The sequence below is a fragment of the Mauremys mutica genome, chromosome 11 (genome assembly GCF_020497125.1).
Source record: "Mauremys mutica isolate MM-2020 ecotype Southern chromosome 11, ASM2049712v1, whole genome shotgun sequence".
NCBI lineage: Eukaryota > Metazoa > Chordata > Testudines > Geoemydidae > Mauremys > Mauremys mutica.
This window is the reverse complement of record NC_059082.1, coordinates 76,499,855-76,526,378: the sequence shown is the minus strand read 5'-3', so window position 1 is coordinate 76,526,378 and position 26,524 is coordinate 76,499,855. Positions and strand designations below refer to the sequence as shown.

Below are 26,524 nucleotides of genomic sequence, written 5' to 3'. Positions count from 1 at the left end.
AGTGAAAATGCCTGCAGAAACTCCATGGAAATGCGAAATGAAACCATTATAAAAAAAACCCACAACCTCAATTAAAAAGTGCAATTCCTAAAAATACATGTGCCATGACAAATACTTCATTTGGATTCACTGGCTGAAAGTGATGGAGGCTGTACAATGAGGTGCGGAAACCAAATTCTGCTGCATTCATTGAATGCTGATCTACAACACATATAATGGCTATCCCTGTTTTGTATTTTATAAACCTGAGTTCTGTTTCTTGCTATCTCAGTCCCTAAGGGCTAAGATCTCCCAGTCAGGGAAAGCAGAAGAAGAGGGAGTGCTGATTATCACCCATTTGATCTACCTCTCCTCCTCCTCAGAGCTGACTGTAAATTCTTCCTCAACATCCATTATTGCTGACCCATGCTGGTCAGAGCAAAAAGCCATAATTGTACTTGACATTCTTGAATTAGCAAATGTACTCATTTATTTTCTTAATTCATTAAGCTGCTGGATATTTACCGCTCTCTAAAAAGCACAACGAACTCCTTCGCCGGCACATCTAAACATACAAATGATTCCAATGCAGACCGTATCTTTAAATCAGAGCAGTGCAAACCATGCTCTGAATTTCAGATTTCTTGTGGGAGGAAGAAGGTGAGTTATTTATTTTTGAATTAAACATTAAACCACATTAAGGGTCCTGTGCTGTATTTCATCCTAACCCCAGATCAACCTGTGCACCTTGGTTCAGAAAGCACATTTGCAATTAAGCTGGCAAAGGAACCTGCTGAAGGTAGGAGAGTGAAGTGGCTGGTTGCGTAGCTGCTCACTGATGTCACAGACCTCCTCTATCTATCACAAGGCCCTGTGGGGAATGGGGCCGAGATGTGCTGCAGCCACAGCCTCCTCCAGAAGAAGACACTAGCACAGGGCATTGCATAAGAGCAGTGGCTATGGGGAGCGGGGGTGGGGTTGCAACCATTTCCACCCTATTAAGCACTTCATAAACAATTATTTGAACATATTAAGGATGTTGCCAGTATTTATATTGATTGGATAATCCTGTTTTCTTGTAAATGTAGAGAGTTGCATTTAAGTTCATTTGGGGATATAAGAAGCTATCTTATTGGGGAAGAGTTTGCAGGATAGCATTTTTCTTTAGGGTATGTACTGAATGATTTTACAGAGGAAAATGGACATATCCTTTTTCACTCTCAGTTCTGTGCTGAAACTTGTCCAGGGACCTAAAATCGCTTTCTGACAGTTGAAAAGGAGACTGTCAAGCTTGTCTAGAGACCCATTAAGGAAGCAGTCAAGAGACTTGTTGGAGTAGTGATACGTGAGCTAATGTTCTTTTTAAGCATAAACTGAGTTTAAACATGTTTTTGCTTAGGATTTGGTTTAGTTGATTATTCTGTCAGATTCACACCTAATGCTAAAATGCAGGACAATTAGTTAGCAGCATGAAGGAAATGGGAGGTGTGCTCTGTTCCCAGAGAGCACTAACACCATGAACTGTAACTTTCATGCAATACACCTAGCACCACTAGTATAATTTCCTTTAATCTTAAGGGCCTACCTTGTCTAGCAACAGATGGTGTGCACAGATTTAAGCCCCTGGAGGCGGATACAGAGCGTGTGTAAGAAACACACCTGACCAGAAATGAACATTTAAAATTAAAAAGAAATTGGAGTGGGGAAGTGTATTGCTCTCTCTCAAATGCACAAAAGTGGCGATTAACAAATATTAATTCCCCACTTTATAAAACACTTACACTTTGTACATAAGAGATGGTGGCAAAGGAGGAGGAGAGCGTGCAAGGCAATGATAAATGAATCCCCCATCACTGTCATGAATATTCATGCCCCCAAAGAGAGTGCTGCTTTTTTCTTTTCTAAGAAATTGCTTTCCCTTGCTGCTTAAACATACTGAAAGTCATGTGCATGCATGATAATTTTAACTGTGTTTTAGATTGAGAGGAACTTCCACCTAGGACTATTCTGCCTCTAACAAACCAAGGAAGAGAGCGAGACTTGGGATAATGATGTGTGGGGCATGGAACATTCCTAGGACAGTTGTCATCAGTCTAATTCAAGAACTGATTTTTTTCTCACTCTCCTAAGCTACAAATAGAAATATATGAAGATCTCACATAAGAAATATCATGAGCTCAGATCATGCACCTGTCATGCTAAGGAGTCAGGTGTGGTCACTTTTCTCCATAACTTCCACAAGACGACTTTCTATGGTGATATAGTTTTGTATCTGCCTTTTACTGTCATGTCTGAGGTTAATGAGAGCGCCACTGAGGTCATCTGATGGGACTCTGACAAAGCAATTAAAATAGGGGCTATGTAAACAAGAATGAATGTGCAGTCATGGTGACAGGGCTAGAGAATGTTAGAGAGTTGCAGATGATACATGTTAGAAACAAATACAGTAATATTTTGAGTCAGCTCATAACTGCCAGAGGGCAACTAAAAATTTTTACACAGCAAACACACATTGTGTCTTATAAAATTAGTTAGAAGAAAACTACTTGCTATGGGAACTAAACCAGACATGTTGTTGGAGAGATTTCTAAGAAGAATGGCCCAAGAGCAGGTAATTAGAGAGATTGACTGAAATTAAACAAGCCTTCTTGTCAATTTATAAAAAAGCTTTGCTCCTAACTCATGAATGATTTCCTAAGTCAGATCCACCATACACCAGTTAAATCTGGAGCTCAGCTGATGGATCCAACAACTTACTAGGAAGTCAAGGTAGGAAATCTAACAAAACACACTGCCTTGATGGCATTGTCATAAATGTTTCTAACATATTAAATTAAGAGCCTGTCTTCTGTTCAGAGCTTTCCCATTTGTCTGACCAAACTCCCAACACAGGAATGATTAGTGTACTCCCTACAGAGAACAGTCAGGTGAGTGTGCCTTCTTGAAAGCCTATATCATGGCTGTATTGAGAAATTACAAGTTTGGCCAGAGTCAAATCAGACTGTTTGCACTAATTAATGTTATCTATTATTTGTATCACAGTAGGGGACCAATTATGCTAGGCACCACATATCCACATAGCTCCTGTCTAAAAGAGCTTATATTCTAAATAGACAAGACTGACAAAGGGATAGAGAAGGAAGCTTTTTCATTCCTTGTGATGATTCAGGGAATCTGTCAACGTGTAGCTTATGAATTGTGGTTGATATTGGGGATTTTCTGTATATCTGTACCAGACTTCAAAATCCACTCTGAATGTGGAACTTGGTTGTCTTATCTGCTATCTTTTGTCTCCATATTGAGCTAAAATCCAAAATGTGCAAAAGGAGAAATTCATGCACCTGGCACAAGGCTAATAACAGAAGGACATTTAACTTTGACAATCATTCATTCAAATGGCACCCCATTGGACAAAGAGTTGGCTGCTACCCAGGGCACACCAGTTTTCCGGTCTGAATTCCAGGGGAGAGGTTACTAAGCAACGGATCACCTGATGAGGTACTCTGATTATTTGATAAGGCTGAGCAGAGGGTCATCTGACAAAGGGGATGGGAGGTTATAAAAGGCAGAATCTCTCACTAGCCATTTTGGAAGTGAGGAGAAGGAAACATTCTGACAGGAGAGAGACACACACTTCATGATTAGGAGGAGAAGACGTGCAGAAAGTGGGGTGAATCTTAGATGATTTTGGTCTATGCTCAGAGAATGCAAAACAGTAGTCAGAGAGCTGAAGCAGGGAAGCATGTGTTTTATTGTTTTGTCTAGAATTATATATTTCTTGTGCTAGCTAAAGCAAAGAGTAATTGTGTTTAGAAATCTTTGCAAAGTCTGTATGTTATGTGCTGAACCCATCATGTGTCCTTGAAGAGGTGAACTGTAACTCCAGAGTGCCCACAAGGGTGGAATTCTGGGAGCAGATGTGCTTATACTATTAGAAATATGGGAGCTTAGACTTGGTCCTGGTGCATCGAGCAGCTAGGCCTCATGGTCCCATTTCTATAAGGGGTAATGGACAGAGCTCCTGTGCCTAGGAAATGTGCCAAGGATACCAAAGAAAGAAACAGGGCTGCAGCCTACTCAGATCAAGGGAAGCCTAAAGCACAGGGAGTCCTTTGAGGTGGAGGCCAAACACAGCAACCTGGTGAGCATTCAGAGGGAGGTCTACAAGGGTTATGTAACATTCCCCTTTTACAGATGGGAAAACTGAGTCAAACAAACATTAAACGGCCCAGGGTCACACAAAGTCTGTGGCAAATATGGGCTTTGAACTGATTGACTTTCAATGGGCATTCAGTGCATTTGTGTTCCTTACACCTTAGTGTAGGGCCCCATGGGTCTAGAATCCAGGCTTGTAGAGCTACCAGGGAACTGGCAACTCCAGGTTGCCACCCACAGCAGCTATAATCACCTTGTGCTCCACTTTCCATGACCCACAGTTGACGGAAAGTTCCACCTTAATGGCTTGACCTATAGCAGCCCCATGGTGTCTAATTATCTCCCTGCACTATATAGAATGTTCCAGGAAGTGTCCAGGCAACAGCACAGATCTTCTGCAGCCATGACGACTTTTCCTGCTTCTTGGTCTTGGATTCCTGGCTTGACTTAGGCTTGCTTTGGACTTCACCTCCTGTCTTGGATCCTGAAACCTGACCTGGACTCTTGATATCGACCCCAGTCTGGCCCTGACTATGAATTCCTCAGCTACTCCTAAGGCTCAGGTTTGCCCCTGTTCTGTCCCTTGGCCCTGAGAGCCTGTGTTGGGAGCCTGACACTTAAAAAAATATCCCTCTAATTGCCCAGAAGTAGAGGAAAGATACAGGTATCCAGGGTGGAGGAAGGCGGCAACTCCTCTGGCAGATTGCAAAGTTAACTAAGATATAATACTCACGTCTGTCACTGATTGAGAGCCTCTTTTTGAGCATTTGGTCAAAGCCATTGATGTGAATGCTCACAGATGAGAATGTACATCCAATGTTTGTTAATATTTTTCACAAAACAGTTATTTGTGGAACAGGGAATTGCATAGATTTGTCATGCATACAGCAGCTGGTTTTTAATTTAAATTTTACTTCAAGAATTTCCTTCCCAAGTATTTTCTTCTCAGTTTCACTTCTATTGTATTATATATGTCTCTATTTTGTGTGGATTTGTGCTACTGAGCCAAATAATGTTAATGCAAGTTGTCAAAAAAACAGCATTCCTTTGTGTTCTTGCAGTACTTTATCTCAGCGAGATCAAAATATTACAATTCAAAAGTATAACTGAGTAACTTGCCAGTTACCGGAATTCTCTAAACAGACTGGGTCTGATCCATTCCCTGGATTCATGTGGCAGATGACAAGGTATAGGCTATCAGTAGCAGAATATCCTCAAGGAGTGAGGACAGAGTGCCAACGGTCTCCACTCTACAGGGGGACCCAAAACTAGCCAGCAGAGTAGAAAGTGGGCAGGGTTGCAGGGAGGGACAGGCCCAGGACACTTGAGAGATGTGTCCCTTTCAGGTAACTTCCACTGGCAGGAGTTCTATAGGGTGTAACACTGTTCCCTATTGATAAAACCCCCAGAGGTGAGCAGGGACATTAACACCACCTACCATCCTCTGGCGATGAATGCATCTGTTGGTGCATCTGCTCCAGAACACAACATAAAAGGCTGCCTTTTGCTGAACAGACTTGAGAACTATTCAGATTACTTAAGACACAGGAGTGTGACACACATCAATACAGATTGGTAGCTTGGCTTCAAAGCCTTGGTTATAAAGATGTGGCAGCTTTCCTCCCTCGTGCCTGTCCACCTTCCAAAAAAATACTACACATATTGCCAAAGCCCACAAAGGCTCCAGAGAAGTCTGGATAAATGGAAAGTGAAGACGGTTGAGTGGAGGTAATATTTGGAATGCTCCTCAAAAATTCCCACTCTTGGAGACTACCCAGCAGTAGAAATGTACTCCAGGAGGAGAGCGGAAGAATGCTTATTTAACAAGAGAAAGTATGGCAGCTCTCTCAAAATTGGCATCTGATCTAGCCTTGGCACTGTGCGTAATGCTATATAAAACTGAGCTCCGTGTAGCAAGTCTCAAGGGGGAGCACATTACACTGCCAGGCGGTAAAATGAACCATAAGAATCTTCTCTAAGAGATGATCAGGAGTGACCAGAAGAAACAGATGCTATTTTAGTTACACTAAAGTGCAGTTTAACTCAAAAGAATGACTATATAAAAACATTACCTTCCTACTCAACATACATCAGTGTCATAGCTTATGACTTGCGTGATACCAATACAATTCTATTGCATTTTACTCCTGTTAGACAGAGTCAACACAGCTAAGGGTGAATGAAGGACGTTCTATTCTGGCTCACACATCATCATCAGTATTGTTAATTAAATACCAATGTCACGGCCAAATTCTGTCCTAAATTAAGATAATGGGCTAAATTCTGCTCTCTGCACTACACTGACTTAGTGAAGTTACACTGATCTAAATCTAGAGTAAGTGAAAGCAAAATGTGGTCCACTGGTAAAACTGAAGGCAGAATTTGGCCTGCAAAAATATTCGTCTATTATTGCTGATGATGCACAAGCCAGAAAACAGTTTGATTTTCAGACCATAGCCTGAATATGCTGGGCTGGCAGACAGAAAAAGACATCTTACTTGTAAACTGATCATATTTGATCTAAAGGGATAGAGACAGAAAATACAGAATCCTACAATGCCTTTTTTTTTAAACAGTCCTTTTGCAGAATACTGCACTTTAAAGGTCTTTAAAAAACTATCATTAAGAGCAGAGAAATGCATTTGGTTGAGGAAACTTTACTTGAAAATTTAGAAATGCAAAGCAAGCAGGAAGAATAAAAAATGCCTTAGAGACCAACAGTTCTGAAATCTGTTGAATTGTGAGGAAAGCAAAAAAACTGGGAGATGCATTTTTATAACCGCGAGTCCCTGGAGCTGATCTATTATTGCTATTTCTCAAAACATCTACAACATGCACACATGTCTATACATGTTGGCTCACAGTCTCCCAGGAGGGCTAACTGGCTTCTGCCATTTGGAAGTCCATGCAAACACAAAACTGAGGATCTCTTAAGGCAGTGTCATTAGCAAGAACTACTGGCTTAACATTTTCTTTAAAAAGTAATAGAAAGAAACAGTACAAAAATGCTCAAGAGAATTAAAAACCAAATACAATGTGCCATCAAAAGCCAGACAGCTGGAATACTTACATCACTTCTAGTCGAGCCTTTCTCGAATCATTTCCTCCGAAAGAAATAACCTCACAGGTGTAGTCTCCGATGTCACCTGACCAGGTCTGGCTAATAAGGAGGGTACCACCTTTCTCTACTGTAACTCGGGAACTGCTAGATGGGTTTATTACAATGCCATCCTTCTTCCAAACATACCTGGATGTCACAATGTTTCAAAATGTTAACAAATACAACTAAGAAAGCTCAGAAAGATTTGTACAACAAGGTGATATCAGCTGTTAAAATTCTACAGTAAAAATGACACTAAACTGATAGACCACTACAAATATTTTCAGGACCTTTAAAGCCTTTATGAAGTACTGTACTGCAAGTAACTTAATACACATTATTAGGTAAAAGCAGTGTGATTGAATCTTCATCTGGCTCATTTCATTATCTCTGTGATATCAAACACTAACCCATTCCATAAAAAAATACTCAGTAACAAAAATATTTGCAAAAAGTGAATACAAAAGCGGTGCAAGGAAGTTATGACCCAAGTGAATTCATTCTTTCAATTTAAGCAAATACTGCAAAAAATTTCCACAAGTATTTACCTAACTCTGATTTTTATACTATATGTGTTTATGGGCCAGGTCCTGGGGTGTGGCCAAAATGCACGAAGTGAAAGTCAGGAGGTGGTACATGTGCAAAGGTTAATTAAAGCTCTCCTTTACACTCTCCTGATGCAGCTGATATTTGGTGCAGACCATTCCCCCTATTGTTCTAACCAAAGGGGACCAAAAATGCAGCCCAGTATCAGGGTAAAATAGAACCACTTTGACTTCCCCTTTCTCCAGCCACACCCTCATACTCTTATGACAGCAGAAGAGAAGGAATATGGCTTAAGAGCCCCTCTGTTTGGTGTATGGATTTCAGGATCTCACTTACACGGACTGATCCTCCCTGAGCTAGTTACACCAGGTATATTGCCAGATTACACCAGTAACAAAATGCAAAATGGCTGCCATGCCAGAGGATCTAGCCTTGTGTGTGTAGATTTAGATACATGTATACAGCTACACAACATGTGTATAGACAGCCCATAGCCCTACAATCAAGTATGGTGCCTTTAAACTGTGCATATTTTAATGCTGTCAGTTTGTTAAAAGTGGGGAGCTACCTCTGAATCATGTGTGCAGATCTACTAGTTTAGAGGCAAGTTCTGCTCTCCATTACACAGGGTTCAATTAAATGAGAATTTATCCCTTAGTTATTAAAGTGTTTCAGAAAGTGGGGACAGCCCCCCTCCTAGAGTTTCAGCACTCCCAATGTAAACACTTCTGAAGTCCTATTTGATCCCTTTGGGCTTTACTCTCATTAAGTAGCAGCTTCTGACAAGTTGGTTTTATTGATAGTGTATTAACCTTGACAGTGAAATCATGGAAGGCTGTATTGAAGTCATGAAGTGGAACATAGCTCATTGTAAATAATACATAAGACTGAAGTAGAAAATGGAATGTATGTGATTAATGATGCAGTCTACAATCTTATGATGAGGTAATCAAGGGCTTGATGCTGAAATCTGGGATCTTGAAACTTCTCACCTAATGACACTCTGATAGTTTGTAAAATTAAGTTCAGATAAGCCATACAAACAATAATGGACACCACCAACCTGATTGAAATTCTAGGGTCATGAGTTGCTTCACATTGTAGAGTGGCTGTGGTTCCCTTAATAACAGTGCTGTCTTCAGGAGGGTGAACAATAAAAGTGCGATCTGAAAAGAACAGAAGCCAGTGTTCAGGTAAAATTGCAGACTTATCTTGTCTTTCTCAAAAGGCAATGAACGAGTTATTCGTCACTAAGGACAAGAAGCTCTCTTTCACTCTGGCAACGGGAGTGTGAGCGTGAAGCTCTCTGAATGGCATATGGAAGGTTGTCCAATAGTTAAATCTAACAGGCAGGACACTCTTACCACTACTTTATGTGGATCCCTCCTCACCCCTCGACCTAATTTAACTACGTAAAGGTGAGGTCCTAAGTATGTGATGAAGAGGCTTTAGAGAAGCAGCAGAGGACATCAGCATGAGCAGTTTTTAGTTAATCTGCGGGCAGTGCTTTGAATATGAAAAGCGCTAGAGGAGTACTAAATGTTATTTGTTGTCTTTGCTGCAACCAGTTACTGGCAACCCCAAAGTCAAAGTTCCAACATCATCTATGGTGCCTATAAGTCAACAATAATATATTGTTATTCAGGAGCCCAGGCATGCTATTTGGAGTCAAAAACTGTGCAAGGGAAGAAGATACTCTGAAAATTATTCAGAAACAGGAAAATATAAATGGCACCTTATCCCATCAAACCTATGCAACGAGGGTGGAAGAAGAGCAGTTTCAAGGAGTGAAAATGTTCTTCATAAGAAAGAGGTGTTTTCCCAAATGTTGCAAAACTATCTTCATTCAAACACCTCTGGAACACAATAATTGCTTGTAATTACAGCAACTAGATCAAATGTGAAGGATCTCTATTATGCTCAGCAAAGAGGTGGGGGCAGCTCATATCATCAGCTGAAACAGGCAGACAGTAATGTGTGGAAGATGGGTGGATAAAAGGAATGCAGTCCCAAATTCCCATAGAGATGATAATCCATAACAAATGAGAAATCACAAGTGTACAAGAGATGACCAACTGAATCAGATCTGTACAAGTAGAGATATCATACTATTAGAGACAATGTGGGTGAGGTAATATCTCATACTGGACCAACTTCCGTTGGTGAGGGAGACAAGCTTTTGAGCTTACACAAAGAAGAAAAGCTCTATCTATGCTCTATTGTCTCTCTCACCAACATACGTCATCCCCTTGTCTCTCTAATAGTCTAGGACCAAACACAACTACAACAACGTTACAATCATTATGCACTATGTCTAATATTACTAATACCATGTACTATGTCAGTATTATTTCTACTGTACCTGTGTAAGCTTGTTAGCTCTGTAATGGAGTTCTCATTGCTGTACATGTAGTGTGTGGTTATATTCGATCATAAAAGTTTGGCAAGAGAGAAAAAATGAACAGGGACCCTCTCTATTACAGGTATTTGATCCCTTGAGAAATGAATTATGACATAACTATAATGGAGACCCCCTGCTGTGCTCCATTAAATGTATCTGAATACAAAGCAGTACACATTCTAATACTTAAACCATATGCATAGCCAGTAATATCAATATGACATCCATATATGACAAGTGTGTCTTACATTACATTTATTGCCAGTATATTCCAGATACCCTCAAGATCATAAGGTGGAATGTTTACATTCTTTTGGGGATGAATAGATGTAAAATGTGCACCATCCGCCCCAAGGATAATCAGTCCCTAAGCTGCACTTCCAAGAGAGCGAAGGAGAGGAGAGCAATCTACTTTTTATAAAAAGAATTTTAATTCTCAACTCAAGATTTGTTTTTTCTGCTAACGGCAACATGTTAACCATTCCCTTTTTTAACTTGTAGCTTGGATTTCCCACACTGGGAATGTATCTCATCTCCCATACACCAGGAGTAACTCAGGTAAAGTCAGTGGATCAGACTCTGTAGACCAGCTAAGAGGATACTCAGTACAAATCCACGTAGTGGTGGAGGGCAAGCCAAACCTGAGTCTGATTGGTACCAGGCTGATCCCTAAATCAGTTTAGAGCAGCTGAAGCCTGATGTGTTTTGCATTGGCTGTCAACAACTGTCAGAAGTAACTATGTAAGCAAGGGATCACTTATGACCTTATGGCCACACACCCCGTGGCAGCAATCAGGGAGTTGGTGGCACAGAAGCTATGAGGGCTGTTCTATACCATCGGAAGGTTCCTTTAGGTAGGGAGAATCCTTAAGGTGGCCCAGCTCTGCCAGGTTTAGGGCTGCTTTTCACTGCCAGAGAATCAGCGCCAAGGAAATTACACCAGTGTAAAACCTGTGTAAGTTAGCTCATACTCACGCTAATTCTTTATTAAATTTAGTTTCTTTCGAGAAAACATCCTGAATAGCTATCCAAATATACAAAATTTATATTCATCCTTTCACAAAAAAGGATAATTTGATAGATTTATTTAAATAGACACATTATTCCTATTCATTTATACAAGTTTTTCTATTAAGTGGAACTGTATAACACTTTGACAATTTCCTGAGTGCACACCAAAAACTGATTAATTCTTGATTAATGTTAGATTTAAAACAAAGCATTATCCTTACTCCAAACAGTCAGGATAGCGAAAGCATTCAGGGCTCCTTCAGAGTTGACTGCATAGCAGGTATAATTGCCAGCATCCTGGAGGAAGACGGGAATAATCTGGAGCCCACCAGATTCAAGAAGAATGAACCTGGGAATCTGAACAGAGCCACTGGCTAAGATCTGGTTCCCTGAAACATAGGAGGAGGAAACAGCATGACTCTTGTTATTTGCAATGCATGAATTAAGCAATGAAATTCCAAAAGATTAAGTAACAAAACCACACAAGGTGCTCACACACTCACGTGCATGAACACACACACACAACCATCCTCTTCTTGCACAGAACAAACTAGAGAATATTGAGAAGTACATGCTGAATGGACTCTCCCAAAGTATTCGAGAGGAGAACAGAGCAGGAATTCACTATGGTTTCACACCAGAATAAGTGTTTACCCCTTTTCCATGTGATGGCAGGTTTTGGAGCCCCAGTAACCTCACAGCTTAATACTGCAGTCATCCCTTCTGTAACAGTAGTGTCCATTGGAGGTCGGGTAAATGTTGGTGTAATATCTGGAATCAAAAAAGTAAAAAAAATTCATTGGATCACCTATCAAAACAATCCCTTAACTACTATCCTAGAGTGGTTTACTTCCACCTTTATAGAGCGGATCGTGGAGAAGGACATGACACTAATAAATAAAAACCTTTCAGCAGTGACTGTAACCTTTCATTATTCATCTCCTAGGAATGATCTAACACAGTTTATTACCTAAACGGAAAATAAAATCTATCAGTGCTTGTACAAGTACAAGCAAGAGATCTTAATGATAAAAGTGGAAAGGTGTAAAATTAGTGTTTTGGGGAATACAGAAATCTAGATAAACAAAACTATTTGCTTTCATCTTCATAATACAGAGTTCTTTAAGATGAAAAGCAACTTGAGAATGACATTAACTTTGAAAGTTAAATGTCAGCCAAAAATAGTTAGAATCTGATTCTCATTCAATACATTGTCTAAGTTTTTTCTTTCTTATTTTCCCCCAGTTGCACTTTATTACTTTTTTTTTTTTACTGCCGCTTCCCACATAGATATCGAACTCTTGCAGATCTGTTTTCTAAAGCCCAAAGAATTCTGGTCAGTACTTGTATATTGTCCTTGAGCTTAAAACAAAAACAAAAAAAACATTACACTGGCAACCATGGCATTTTTCCAACAAAGAAGATGGCAGAGTGATTCAGTAACTACAACATTTAACTTGGTTTTTACTGTTGAAAAATATGTTTAACTTGGAACTTCTGACTTTGTGTGTGTTTATTCCCCCCCCAAGCAAAATCTACCTAACGTGTCATCCTACACAATCATAAAACAGTAGCATGAATTATATAAAGCATTAGAAAAGGAAAACTCAACTATAGAACTAAAAGGAAGAGAGAGACCCCAATTTCCCCCCCCCAATTTTATTTTTAAAATGTAGGAATAAATCCAAAGCCCATTGACGTCAATGAGAGTCTTTCCATAGATTTCAATGTGCTTTGAATCAGGCCTCAAGTAAATGCATTAACTCTAGAACACTTACAAGGTTATGGAAGTGCAGGTGTTGCCTCTATAGATTTAATTCAATCAATCTGAATCAATCCACTGCACCCACAAAGCTGTCCAGAAGACTATACAAAATGATTGTGGCCCTTCAATCAATTATCTGAAATGGGAACATTGCTCTCATTAATCATTACCATAGTTCCGTACTCACTGGTTACATCCAGGTAGGTGTGAGTCTGTATTTCTCCAGCTTTATTACTGGCAAAACACTGAAAGATTCCGGAGTCATCAGGATGCAGTCCCTGGATCTGCAGCCCCCCATCCGTTAGCACTTTGTAACGAGGATTCTGTAGCTCGTTGATAGGAACAGAGTCCTTATACCAGGCTAGAGTGGGAATGGGAACTCCTACATATCAAACAAAACCAATTCACTATTATTCTTTGCAGATCACTGAATACTCTGTACAATCCAAGTACACAGCAATGTTACAGTCAAATATCTGAGCGCAAAATTGAACCTTATGTAGCCTAACTTGCCCCACCCAAAATATAGAGATATTTGTACAAAAGCACTGTTTGATCAATGGTGAATACAGATCATGTTATCAATGACAATAATATACTGTAGAAAGCGTAATGACAAAAACAGCAAATAATGATAGAGTGTGGAGATAACCCTATCATGTTCTCTTCCTCATAATCATACTTCATACCACACTTTGGGAAAAATGGTTTAAAACAAAATTTTAAATTAAAACCAAAATCCTGTAAATGTAAACCATAGCAACACTGTGACATAGAAATTCCTATAGTGTAGTTTCATCCTGAATAAAAATCTTATATGCCGTTACAGTCAAGTTGTCAAAATTAACAGAAAATGGCAAATTACACATTAACAATGAAATGCTGAAGTGACTGTAATAGGTATTTTAATTCTTAATTTAACAATCCTTTTCCTGATAACTGGCAGTGTATCTTTAAGCGATAATGTACAAGCAGCATATTGTATTCAGTAAGCCTGTTTTAAAATTTGTATTTTGATTAGTAGTTGAAACATTTGTGCATTAATGCAAATCAAAATGTAAACAGAAATCCCACCTTAAAAATAATGCCTCATACTGTGTATTACTCTTTTCTTGCATACACATATATAGAAATACTGACACAGGTTTTCACTTACACTGTAGACACGTCACACCAGTCTGCTGCATAAAAATGACTATAAATTCAGCATTTTGGGCCAGTGGAGGATTTTCCCTTCCTAGTGGAGTTATCCAGTAGTGTAGGGTAGCCATAGACGCGCCTATGCTACCCATCACGATCCCTGCATTGTCCTCCTACTCCAGCAGTCCCTGGCTCTTCCTGAACAGCCCCCAAGGGCCTAAAGTAAAGCAGCCACAAAGTTGCTTTACTTTATGATGGAACTGGATGACCCCAAGATTGGGAGGGCATAAATGCTTAAACGACATTGACCCACCCCTAGTCTCCACCACAAGCTGTATTGAGCTTACAGGCACAGCTGGAACTCAGCCCAGGATCTGAACCACTGACTGATTCTAAGGTAAGAGTAAGGTGACCAGGCAGCAAATGTGAAAAAATCAGGACAGGGGATGCAGGGGTAAATAGGAGCCTATATAAGAAAAAGACCCAAAAATCAGGACTGTCCCTATAAAATCAGGACATCTGGTCACCCTAGGTAAGAGTCACTGTCTCCTGGTGTGGTCTTTCGACAGATCTCTGCATCTCCTGACTGGCCCTCCTTAGTTTGTTCTTGGTCAGGTCAGTTCCTGGACCCTCACTGCCAATTAAGTCTATCAGTCCTTCAATTTTAGGCCTTGCAATTGCCTGGCTATTTTCTTAGACGTGGCATTGTCACCTCTTTGCCACCCCCGATCTTTCTGCCTCCACTTCCAGCTCTTCACTCTCCTCTTTATAGCAAGCCTTGTTTTTTCTATTGGCAGCAGCTGTGGGTGCCTGCCTCCATTACTGGCAGCTCTGGCAGCTGCATGGGGGTATGATTAGGCTATTTTCTTGTAAACAGGAGAGACTCTCCTCCCCACAACTCCCTCGTCTATACTCAGTATGGGGTTTGGAGACTCCATTACAGTCCATGTCTGTCATCCATCTGTCTGCCTTATATATCTCTAATGCACCCATCACAATAATATCTAGGCAACTGAAGTAGTCAATGGGAACTGAAGTTGCCTGATTTTCAGAGGTGCTGAGCAATCTCCGTGTCTCACATTTGTAAAGTAAGGATAGTAGTTACCTACATTACCGGGCAGCTGTGAGGTTTAATTCCTTAATGAGTGAAATTCACTCTAGTGAAGGCCCTTTGCCTCATTTAAGCCCTTAGGATGCATAGAGCCTTGGGCAGGCAGTGAATTTCACCCTAATGTTAGCAGACTTTGAAATCCTCAGATGGGAGGCACTATAGAAGAGCACAAAATTACCATTATTTTGAAAATCCCAAAGTTACTAATATGACATAGCATATCAATTTGTGTCTCCTTTCAATTTTACTCATCCTCTGAGTGTGGACAAAGTTATATTTACCCAAATAAAAATGTACAAAAAATAAGAAGTAGCAGAAAAAGAATATTTGATTCATCCTAATGTTATTTATACAAACATGCATCCATTGCCAAAATCACCTCTGAAGCTGATAATCATCTCAGAAAGAAATCCACTGTACACAGTGTGTGGTGTTGATATGAATAGATGCAGTGTACCACCATGCAACAGGCACAATTTCAATTTCATACAACAGCCCATATACAAAATTAGTATAAACTCTAATGTTCAGAATTCTCAGTGCAAGGGTGTTATTCATCTTTTGAAAATCCCCTGGGCAAATACAAATTATCACTGAGCAATGAAGAAACAGAATGGAACAGTCCTCCTGATATGGAAGAGGCTGGAAATGATTTCAAGTTTAAATAATAACAACTCCATTTTCCCACACATTAGATTTGATGGGCATTCAGATAATGAAACCTGGCATTCAATACTTTGACCCCTACCTTTAACATTAGAGTCATTTCTCAAATCCCTTCCCACTAACAATATTAGCAAAAAATCCTAATCCTATAATCACTGTGAAATACACCTTTCCATCACTAACTCAGCTGATAAAATGAATATTACCATCTCTTTATTTCCTATGTTTCAGCCATGGATACATTCCCCTACCCCCCGTTATGAATCTTATCTCATATGGATAAACAAGGATCTTATCTAAGCATTTAGGAGCCTGTCAATAGCATTCACTTGGGCTTTTAGTGATCTTCCCAGAGACAACTGCTTCTAAAATGGTACAAAATTCCCTTTTTTCATTTTGCAATGAAAATTTTAAAAATTGCAAAAACAATTATGAATTTTGTCTTTATTTCTCCCTGATCCATCCTAACGGAAAATCTAGAGAAGGAAACATTTTAAAGATCTTTATTCCTCCATGTAGGCATTTTGCCAACCCTTGGTCCTACCTTGCTGTTTAAGGGGATGGAGTGTGATCTAAAGATTCATAAAATAAAATTATCATAATACTTAGCGTTTATCGAGTGCCATCCATTTTCCAAAGCACTCTACCAAGATTAGAAAATTAATCTAATGGTTAGAGAGGGGACTGGGAGCCAGAAAAGTTGAACTTCATTCCTGGCTTTACCACTCACTATATGACTTTGGGCAAGTAACTTAACCACACTGTGACTCAGTTTCCCCATCTGTAAATAGGGCCAACAATCTTTAACTCTCTTATAGCCATGGTCCGAGTTTTAGCAATTGTACATGGAGATCATGGATTAAAGACTAGAGAAGTTTAAATTATTATTTTTGTTATTTTTTCTAGCACCCAGTGGGCTGCCGTGTCCCACAAGGATCCTTCCATCTACTTGTTTACACAGGTTGAACTGTTGTCCAATTAACTGCACTCCCATGACACCGCCAACGCGGCCTGCAGCTCCATGCTTTCTATAAGTAAATAAGGAACAGGATAAAAAACGTGCACTGAAAATGTACAAAGCATCAATGGCTGCTGAGAGATATTGGATATACAGAAACTCCATTTATGAGGAAGTAAAAAGCTAGTCTGTGCAGGCTGCAATTTTATTTATAGTTAATCGCTACTTAAACTGTGAAATTAATCCGTCTCTCACACTCACAGTGCGCAAAGGCTGAGTAAATGGGCTTTGTGCAGACGCTTCCACAGGAGCTGGGTGAAATCAAATCCACCTTCATACCTGTGGTCAAGGCACAGGGCAGCTGAGCTGGAACAGGAGCAGCAACCTCTTTTTAAGGATTTACGTGTGGCAGCTTGATCTGTGTAATCACAGACAAAGTGTCCCCCCAGTCACTCCTGTGCCTCTAATCCCTGCTCTTTCCTAATTTATATTGAGCTGGCATGTGGCCAGGAGTCCCTCTGCATGCTTGTTATGCAGCTAACCAAGACTCTGGCAGAAGAACTGCCTTACTGTCCATGGACTGTATCCACATTGAAGGTATATTAATTGATTTGGCTATAAGAGGGTTCCACTGCACAAACAGGATCCAGGCCATAAGACTGCTCAGGAATGCCCCACTAGCTCCCCAGGGAGCTAGATGGAAGGAAGAGTAGGTCTGAAAGAGAAGTCAGAAAGCACCAGGAGGTCTGCATGACCTCTCAAGGACAGATTTTTTCTTTTAATAGCTGACAAGCAGTTGGGGTTTTAGATAGTTCTCCCATTGGGCACGGAAGAGTCCAGAGGCTCAAGTTATATGCTGGGCGCACACTTGACAAATCTCAGAAAAATATTATTATAGCCAGTTTTGCAAATGGTATGATTTAAAAAACAACAGCTACTTGGGTGAGAATCTCATCTGGGTAACAGAAAAATCAATATATTTACCAAAATATGAATGTATAGCACTCCGCAGCACCTTATTTGGCACAGGCAGGGGTGGGCTGGATTAGTGGGAATGGGAACAACAACATGCTATAAAGAACATTCATATTGTCAAAAACAGCTGGTGTTGGGAAAGTGGTATTTGAAATAGTTAATGATTTACAGTTTTCTCACAGTGCTCTTGTGTATGTAACTGTTTTAATGACAATACTTTGCACTTATAGCACCTTTCATTTCAGGACCTCAAGGCATTTTACTGAGTGTGCACTATTATCCCCATTTATGGGTAGGGAATCTGAGGCACTGAGAGGCTAAATGACTTGCCAAGGTCATACGTCAATTCAGTGGCAGAGTCGAACATAATATTCAGGGTTAGAAACTTGCAGCTCACTGTTCTAATCACTAGATTATGATGCTTCCTATTTTTTAATTAGAGGGCATGCGTCTGCTTCTTTGGAATTGTATCGAAAAAAGCATTTCATTTTAAGTCCAGTTATAAGTATTTTGAAGGTTGTTATGGCATTGAACACCTTCCAATTAAAAACGGAAAGAAAAAGTGTAACTACACTTGAACATTACTGCAATTGACATTTCTACTCAGTGTAAAAGCACCATAATTTTCAACAAGGAGGTTTAACTATTGGAATTATTGATTGTTTCGCAGCGTCCCAAGTTATGAGTCCCAAAGCCATTGTTTTACTTCAGTTAATTTACTGGCTCAAGACCCTAATCCTTTTTAGCCAACTACAATTGCAGAAAGTATTCTCTAAAGCAAGAAACAGGAAGGGAAGGAGCAGGGGCTATTTTGCCGAGCAGTCAAGCAGCATTAATGTTACCCAGCTCTTATACCAAAATTCCACTTACTTGTATCACACGTACAAAACAAAACTAAAAGAACAGCCCAATTGTCTACAGGTGAAGGGGCAGCTCCTCAGATGTTATAAACGGCCATAGCTCACTGAAATCTACCCCGAAATGTTAGGAATTGGTATTAGGTGCGGCTTTGTTCAACAGAGGGTGCATTTATTTTTTCCAAGCTCGTACTCCTTTTAAGCAGCTTCATATATTTTATGTACTTTCGCACTCACCCATTGCCTGACATAAGAGGTCCACTGTTTTCTCCACCTCGGCCAAAATTCGACTCTCAGGCTCAGCAGTGAAATAGGGTGGCTCTTTAGAATAGAAAGGAAACAAACAACAAAATGAAAACGGAGGTTGATTTAAAGAATTTAATATAGTTTCCTCACAAATGCTGTATTTAATATAGTATAATACAAACTGCCTAGTTCATCTCCTGTTTGGGGATCATGGGAGGGCTGTTTGTTGTTTTTTCCTATGATGAATATGAACTTCAAAGATAGCTGAGGCGATGCCAATTTATATTTAGCGTTTCACACTGCAGATTAATACCCAGTGCAGCGGCTACTTTTCATTTGATAGGTTTGAATCATGGAATGTTTTAATTCTGTTTAGAAGGGCCATCCCAAGAGGTTCATAAAGGTTTATATTTACAGCATAATATTTTATAGAATAGTTTGCTTCAGTATCTAAGCTAAACACCAGCTTCTCATGAAGTCATGAAGCATGTCAAATAAAGTGCCATACCATGTCAGTGACCCTATATCAGAAAGTAAGCACAGTATATTAAAAAAAAACCCAAATCCTAACAGTTTTATTTGTTGAAAGCAAACAGATTTAATGCTTTAATTGAACATGCAGTAATAACCAACAAAACCAACAGTTTATCATTAGGACTAAACAAAAGACATTATAGGTTGCATTAAACAAAGACTAGACTTGGGGGATTGTAGAACACACGGTCATGTAACTACTTAATCTATGTGGCATAAAATTTCAGGAGTATCGTGTCAAAGTCCCACAGGCATTAAGGTTGCAGTGATTATCATGGTAACTAAAAACTGTCATAGTTTACTCAATGTGATTATCATCTGAGTACTATTTTCAGAAGCATTTTATTTGATTACAACTACAATTGTATCATAGCATAACTAAGCACAAACACCATGCACTGATTGCCTCTTAAAAGGGTGGAAAATACAGAAAAGGGGATATGATTTGCCGTGCATTTTCCTCTTGAAGAATACAAGTATATTTGAGAAAAAGTGTAGTGGGTTAAAGATAGCCTAAAGCTACCTTGGGCCATCTACATCTCAATCCCACCTCAACAACATATAAATAATTCCGTGGTCCAGACTTGGTACACTTAGTACTAACTGTATGGCATTACCTATTTTCATAAATAGAATAAAATCATACAACAATCCCTATGTATATTACATTACAATATTAATTCACTATTCCTCACCACATAACTGGTGGTATAGTAAGTGTTGTTACCCCATTTTGCAGAGAGGTTAAGTGACATTCCCATACCCACACAGCAAGTCAGTACAAGAGCCACGATTAGAACTCAGGACTCCAATCCCCACTCCTCCGCTCTAACCACTAGAAAATGTTCTCTCCAATGTAGAGAAGAGGTATCCCTCTAAGAACCCATTACAGATGTTACATTTCTATATTCCATTTAAACAAAGTCAAACAAATCAGTTTTCAGAGTCTGTGCAGAGAATGAGGGGGCAAAGATGTGAAACTGTCTAGAAAACTCATCTACATGGCAAAACCAATAAACCACTGGTTCTCAAACTAGGGCCGCTGCTTGTTCAGGGAAAGCCCCTGGCGGGCCGGGCTGGTTTGTTTACCTGCCGCGTCTGCAGGTTCGGCCGATCCTGGCTCCCACCGGCCACGGTTCACAGCTCCAGGCCAATGGGGGCTGCAGGAAGTGGCACGGGCTGAGGGACGTGCTGGCCGCCCTTCCCGCAGCCCCCATTGGCTTGGAGTGGCGAACCACAGCCAGTGGAAGCCGCGATCAGCCGAACCTGTGGACACGGCAGGTAAACAAACCGCCCAACCCGCCAGGGGCTTTCCCTGAACAAGCGGTGGCCCTAGTTTGAGAACCACTGCAATAAACTAAACTAACCACGTGATTTCTTACATTTTAATAATATAAATGTGTAAATCTTATTGATCCTCACTGCCCAGCTATACAAATTCTGATAACACACATAATAAGATGTTATATATTGCATATGAAGTGTCGTTCATTACTCTAAACCACAAATTGAAAAGCTGAACATAAAATTGAAACTCATTGTAGGATCACAGTGCAGGTCATAGACGTCATGATTCAAGTTGCTGAGCACTCTCTTTGCAATCCAGCAAAAGAACATGTTTAACTTTAAACAGAAGAGTAGCAGAGTTGCAAACTCTTGTGATTTTTTCTGCAAATTTTGTTACATTTGATCCCAACTCCTGAAATTAAGTTATTACATAAGAATCTCAACTTTCACTTAAAGAAAAAGAGTAAGTTTCTAGTCCTCATGGTTCTGGAGGAAAGCTTGAAAATGTAAAGTCTGAAGGCTCAAAACCCAGAAGGCAAATAAAAGGAACTCAGAATTTATTTGTTAACATTTCATAATTTTAAAGTCAATCTGATGATTTCTACAGATCTGATGCATGACATTTAAGAAGTTCATTGGCTTAATCGGGACTACTCACATGTTTAAAATAAAACATTTTTAAGTGCTTTGCGAGACCAAGGATAGAGTGCTTAATACCTTGGACAACTGAAGCCACAATAAGCAGCCCAAAACCCTACGTAATGTATCAGTGCAATTGCTATCCACTCACACTGAATCATTTACATGTGGTTTTAGGCATACTTCAATTAATTTTTAGTACTATACAAAGTACTATAGCTTTACAGCCTTGGAGAATGAACCCTGCTTATCTACAGAACAGGTACAGCATGGAAAATGATAATTTGGGCCCCAATCCTTTGAAACAGTAAAGTAGGTGCGTAGTACCTTTGCTGGATTGGGGCCTTAGCCTCCTTGCAAGTGCAACGCAAGTTCCAGCTGCTAATTGCCAACATGACAACCAGTCATGATGGTGTTTTGTTTCGGGTTTTGTGGTGGTGTTTTGTTTTGGGGTTTTTTTGGGTGATACGAATGTGTTCACTGAGACTAATAGCCAACAGATGGTAAGGGATCTAGAACCAAATTCAAACTGGTAACCTAAAAGGAAAAAAAAATCTATTTCCCTCTGAAATGGGCTTTTTTGAGTGTCATGAATTAGTATATGCCTGTATGTATCTATAGCAAAGTACAAACTCCATTTTGTTTCATGAATACTATTTTGACTGTAAAACTGCACTGTGCCTTCCCTGTTATCTTTTTTGCCTCCATCTTGAACTGGGATTCATAAAGGCACTGAGAGGGCAATTCAAAGTAATCAGATTGTTAACCTGACCCATCTTGTCCTGTTCAAATAGAAGCTCCCTTGGAGAATGAGTTAGCTACTGCCCAGATAATCCTTTTCTTCCAAGTGAGATCACACGATGAAGGACTTGAAGTCAATTATGGTAGTTACCTGACAAACTTTATAAAAGAAGGGCTCTCTCTCACCAGCCATTTTGGGAGGAGAGACCAGAAACAAAAGCAGATTAAGACTGGGCAGAAGATGAAGGAAGAAAGGAGGGTTCCAGGGCCCTGAAAAGATTCTGACCAAATCCCAAAGAGTTTTTGGGAGTGGTGAGGAAACTGAGGCAGGGGTTTTCATGCAGACCTCATGTTTTTCCCTATATCAGCGTATCTCTTGAGCTGCCTAAAATTAAAGAGCGTGTTTAAAAATTCCTTTGAAGAGTTGGTGTCACTCATTGATACAGTCACGTAACCATGGAAGAGGAAAATAAATACATTAGAGGGTCCAATCACATCTTTGGAAGAACTCTGATAGCATGCGACAGCCACTGGGGAGGCTTCGGAGCTGGCTCTAGTTTCAGGGTCAAGACAACTAGACCACAGGGTCCTTAGTTCCAAGAGTAGTGTTGACACAGGATCTGCATCTGGAATGTGTGCCTAGATGCCCAGTGTGATGTTGCACCCCATAATGCTTTATAAAAATATGCTTATGAGTGTAAATATGACATAACTGGAATACATTTTATGCTAGATATGCCATGTAACATATCTTTGCAAAGGTTATGCTCTACTGCATGTATTCATCCTATTCATATGCATGTATCATTTTTATATCTGAAGTTATGAGCATTGGCTCTATGCTTGTATTTAAAGTGTTTGTTGTAGAAAGCACCTAAGGCAGATTTGGTCAACATAGTGTGAAGGGGTTATTCAGGTAAATGAAAGTACTTGGGTAACAATGGACCTTGATAGACACCAATCCACAGGTAAGCTTCCCTGGGAACGTTCAGGCTAACATGTGGGCAATGGCTCGGCCTGTAGAGAACTGAGTCATGCATGGACATGTGACTTGTCCATGTGACTCCAAAACTCCATCTTGTAGCTGTGATTCTACATGGGGAGAGAGGGGTTTCCACACACAAGAGAGACTGTATAAGCCCTTGGAAATCCCTCCATTTTATCTTCAGCTGGATCAAGAGATAGCCTCTCCACTCCAAAGGATGCCTGAAAGAAACTGGAAAAAAGGACAGTAACTACAGGGGTGTGAGTGATTGCTGGACCCAGACTAGGAGGAAGTCTAGTCTGTAAAAGAAGCTTATTGGAACATCTCTGAGGGTGAGATCTACCTGAATTTAGTTTCTTACTGTATTAGACTTAGACTTGCATAGTTTATTTTATTTTGCTTGGTAATTTACTTTGTTCTGTCTTTTATTACTTGGAACCACTTAAATCCTACTTTTTATATTTAGTAAAATCACTTTTTACTTATTAATTAAACCAGAGCAAGCAATTAATTCCCGGGGGAGCAAACAGCTGTGCATCTCTCTCTATCAGTGTTCTAGAGGGCAAACAATTTATGAGTTTACCCTGTAAAAGCTTTATACAGAGTAAAATGGATTTATTTGGGGTTTGGATACCATTGGGTACTGGGTATCTGGGTGTTGGAGACAGGAGCACTTCTTAAGCTGTTTTCAGTCAAGCCTGCAGCTTTTGGGGGGACATGGTTCAGACTTGGGTCTGTGTGTGTAGCAGGCTAGTGTGTCTGGCACAACCAGGGAGGGTTCTGAAGTCCCAAACTGCCAGGGCTTAGAGGTAGTCCCAGCACATCAGGTGGCAGTCCCAAGGGGGGTTTCTGTGACCCAACCCGTCTCACCCAAAAACCAGTAAAACAGTGCCTGAACTCTGCCCAGCCCCAGCAAGCTAAGAGTATGTACGACCCAAGGTCTGGGTCCAATACAACAGCCTGATGAGTCTCAACCAGAGAGAGCGTACCCAAGGTAGTTACAATGACGTTTCATTGTGTCAAATAATATTCTACAGTAGTATCCTGTATTTCTCTATGAATCTATTACATATTTAGAGTATAGATTAATGACTGGTTTAAATCACACAATATGTGAATTTGAACAATTCATCATATTAGGGGAAAGTGAGGTGGGAAAATATGTGGTGAAATTACAGTGCCCACCAAACTACACACTGTGATACCAGGAGACCCAGAAACACCAATTTCAAGAGGATGGCAGTGATATCTTGGGATCAGGCCAATTGTCTGATTTACATTAATTATAGAATCAGAAGAAAGAGGTGAAATCATCAGGTTCACCCCTCCTGGCAGTGCAGGGTGATGTTTAACGAGAAAGGGCAGATCAGATATTAGACCAGAAGAACAGATACTATATGGGTTCAGATACTATCGTTGTACAGATACTGGGTCTATCTTGACTAAAGAGCCAAGAACAAGCAAGAGGAAGAAGGGCTATCTGAATATAAATAGGTAGTTTTAATAGTTGTTGAGGCTTTTTATGTATTGTTGACATTATTCTGTAAACAGTCTCCCCACAATCCCCTTGGGAGCCTGCAAAATCTGATACTATTCAAACCTCTCCCACATAGAGAGTTATATGGAGAGTGATTTTTAAAATTCTAAAGATAACAGTCAGCATCCATTACACACCCTTCAAGCTGCATCAGAGATGTATGACTTAATCCAAGATCCATTCATGGAAGTCAGAAAGAGCAGAAAAAGCACCACAAGCCAATATTCCATATCAGTCAGAAATTCAGCCCTGCATATTTGAGTGGAAAGTTTGGAACCTGTCTCCATTATTACTATAAACTAAATGAGTCACTGAACATCCTACAAGGAAGATGGGACTGGCGGCTTTAAAGTAACTTAGAGTACAAAGTGTGAAGGTGGATAAGAATCTGTCCATCTTGGGAGCAGAACCATATCATACACCCATGTCCATACACAAATGTTGATAACAGTTTCCTTGAACCAGGACTTTTCTTCGTCTGAAATCAGTCACAGAACTGTTATAGACCTACACAGACTACCTCCAGGTGGTCTGGTTTGGAGAATATGAATCTCAGGAAAAATCCCTTTCCATGTTAGCAACAATTGTCTTCAAGCCTGGTTGTAACTAGCACAGTTTTGTCCCCAGAGTGGGGAGAACCTAATATCTTCTTATGTGATTGCATTTTTAATGTATGACAGACACCTGAATAAGTAAAATAAATACACATCTGAAAGATCTTTATAAAAAAAAATTAAAATAAAGAAGGGAGAAAGGTACCAATCACAGAATAAATCTAATGAAAGCAAAAAAGATTCTTAAAAGGATGACACACGGATTCTAAATACAGCTCAACAGTCTGGGAAGCCTAGGAACAACTCAGGTCTACTCTTTCCAGATGCTTCAGGTAATCTCCCCAAAGATTTTCCCTCTCTGAGCCCCTGAACTCAAGTCTGGGCACGGCAAGTGGTTTTTATATTCAAGATAACTCCCAGAATTCCCTGCCTTGAAAGGGTCATGTATTGTATTTTTATTTCTCTATGCAAAAACAGAATCCTTAACTAAAATTCTCTCCTCTGGTTTCTAAACTTGGTTTGTGGTGTCTTTGCTCCTTACTTTGAGGGGCAGTCATGATGGGCCACCTACCTGTGACTGCCTACCAAATTGTAGTTCATCTCAGCTTCCAACCAGGTCAGCTCTCTGTAGTAACTTCATAATTGTTTTCCGATTGGCCTCTGAATCCTGTGAACTCGCAATGCTGTACCCTTGGTGCCGGATAAAACTCCATGCAGCCTTCACAAAGGGGCAAGGCCTAGACATCTCTCCCATCTTCTGTTCCAAATTGCCCCCTAGGATCTTATTCTTGGAAATAACCTTACCCAGCTAGCATACAAAAGCTCTCTCAAGGAAAAACAAAGAAGGAAAAGAAAAATAAAAGAAAGAAAATGCTGGCCAATGCTTCCAGCTACAGAAAGAATACTGAAGAAAGATTAATCTTCGATCATGTAATTTTCCTCTGTTCCATCATATTTTCTTCAATTCCCTTATACTTGGCACAAAATTTTATACTGCTACTCTGTCCCAAAAGACCATTCTGATGTCTTTGTATTGCTGCGTCTCTCTCTCATTTTGTTCAGATTTTGTTTTCAATCTCTATCTGCTTTAAAGCACAATCATTTTCCTTTTCATTTTCCACACTCTCTGTGTCCTGGAATTCATAATCTCCCATAGAAAAAGTCAGTTTAAAAATAACCGTTAAAGGCATTTGAAGAACTGGAGTAAAAGATTTTTTAAAAAGCTCAGTTTGTAAATGAGTTTGGTCATGAGCAGACTCTTTCAATAACTTAATCTTCAAACGGTTAGTGGTAAAACAAATGTGCTCTTATCTAATCTGCAACAAAACTTCCCCAAA

General features: G+C 39.9%; 1 protein-coding gene across 24 annotated transcripts in view; it reads right to left on the bottom strand.

Moving 5' to 3' along the window:
• SDK1 (sidekick cell adhesion molecule 1) overlaps nucleotides 1-26,524 on the bottom strand; it is a 664,468-nt gene that overhangs the window by 168,228 nt on the left and 469,716 nt on the right. For 23 of the 24 annotated variants that reach the window (XM_044979056.1, XM_044979053.1, XM_044979052.1 and 20 more), the window contains 6 exons: nucleotides 18,902-18,985; nucleotides 13,145-13,339; nucleotides 11,847-11,963; nucleotides 11,414-11,581; nucleotides 8,844-8,946; nucleotides 7,205-7,381 (listed from right to left, as the gene is read on the bottom strand). In XM_044979056.1, coding sequence (XP_044834991.1) covers nucleotides 7,205-7,381; nucleotides 8,844-8,946; nucleotides 11,414-11,581; nucleotides 11,847-11,963; nucleotides 13,145-13,339; nucleotides 18,902-18,985 — 844 coding nt within the window. Of the gene's footprint in view, nucleotides 1-504; nucleotides 545-726; nucleotides 766-7,204; nucleotides 7,382-8,843; nucleotides 8,947-11,413; nucleotides 11,582-11,846; nucleotides 11,964-13,144; nucleotides 13,340-18,901; nucleotides 18,986-26,524 lie in introns of those variants that run through there. The other variant, XM_044979075.1, reaches the window with a different exon arrangement.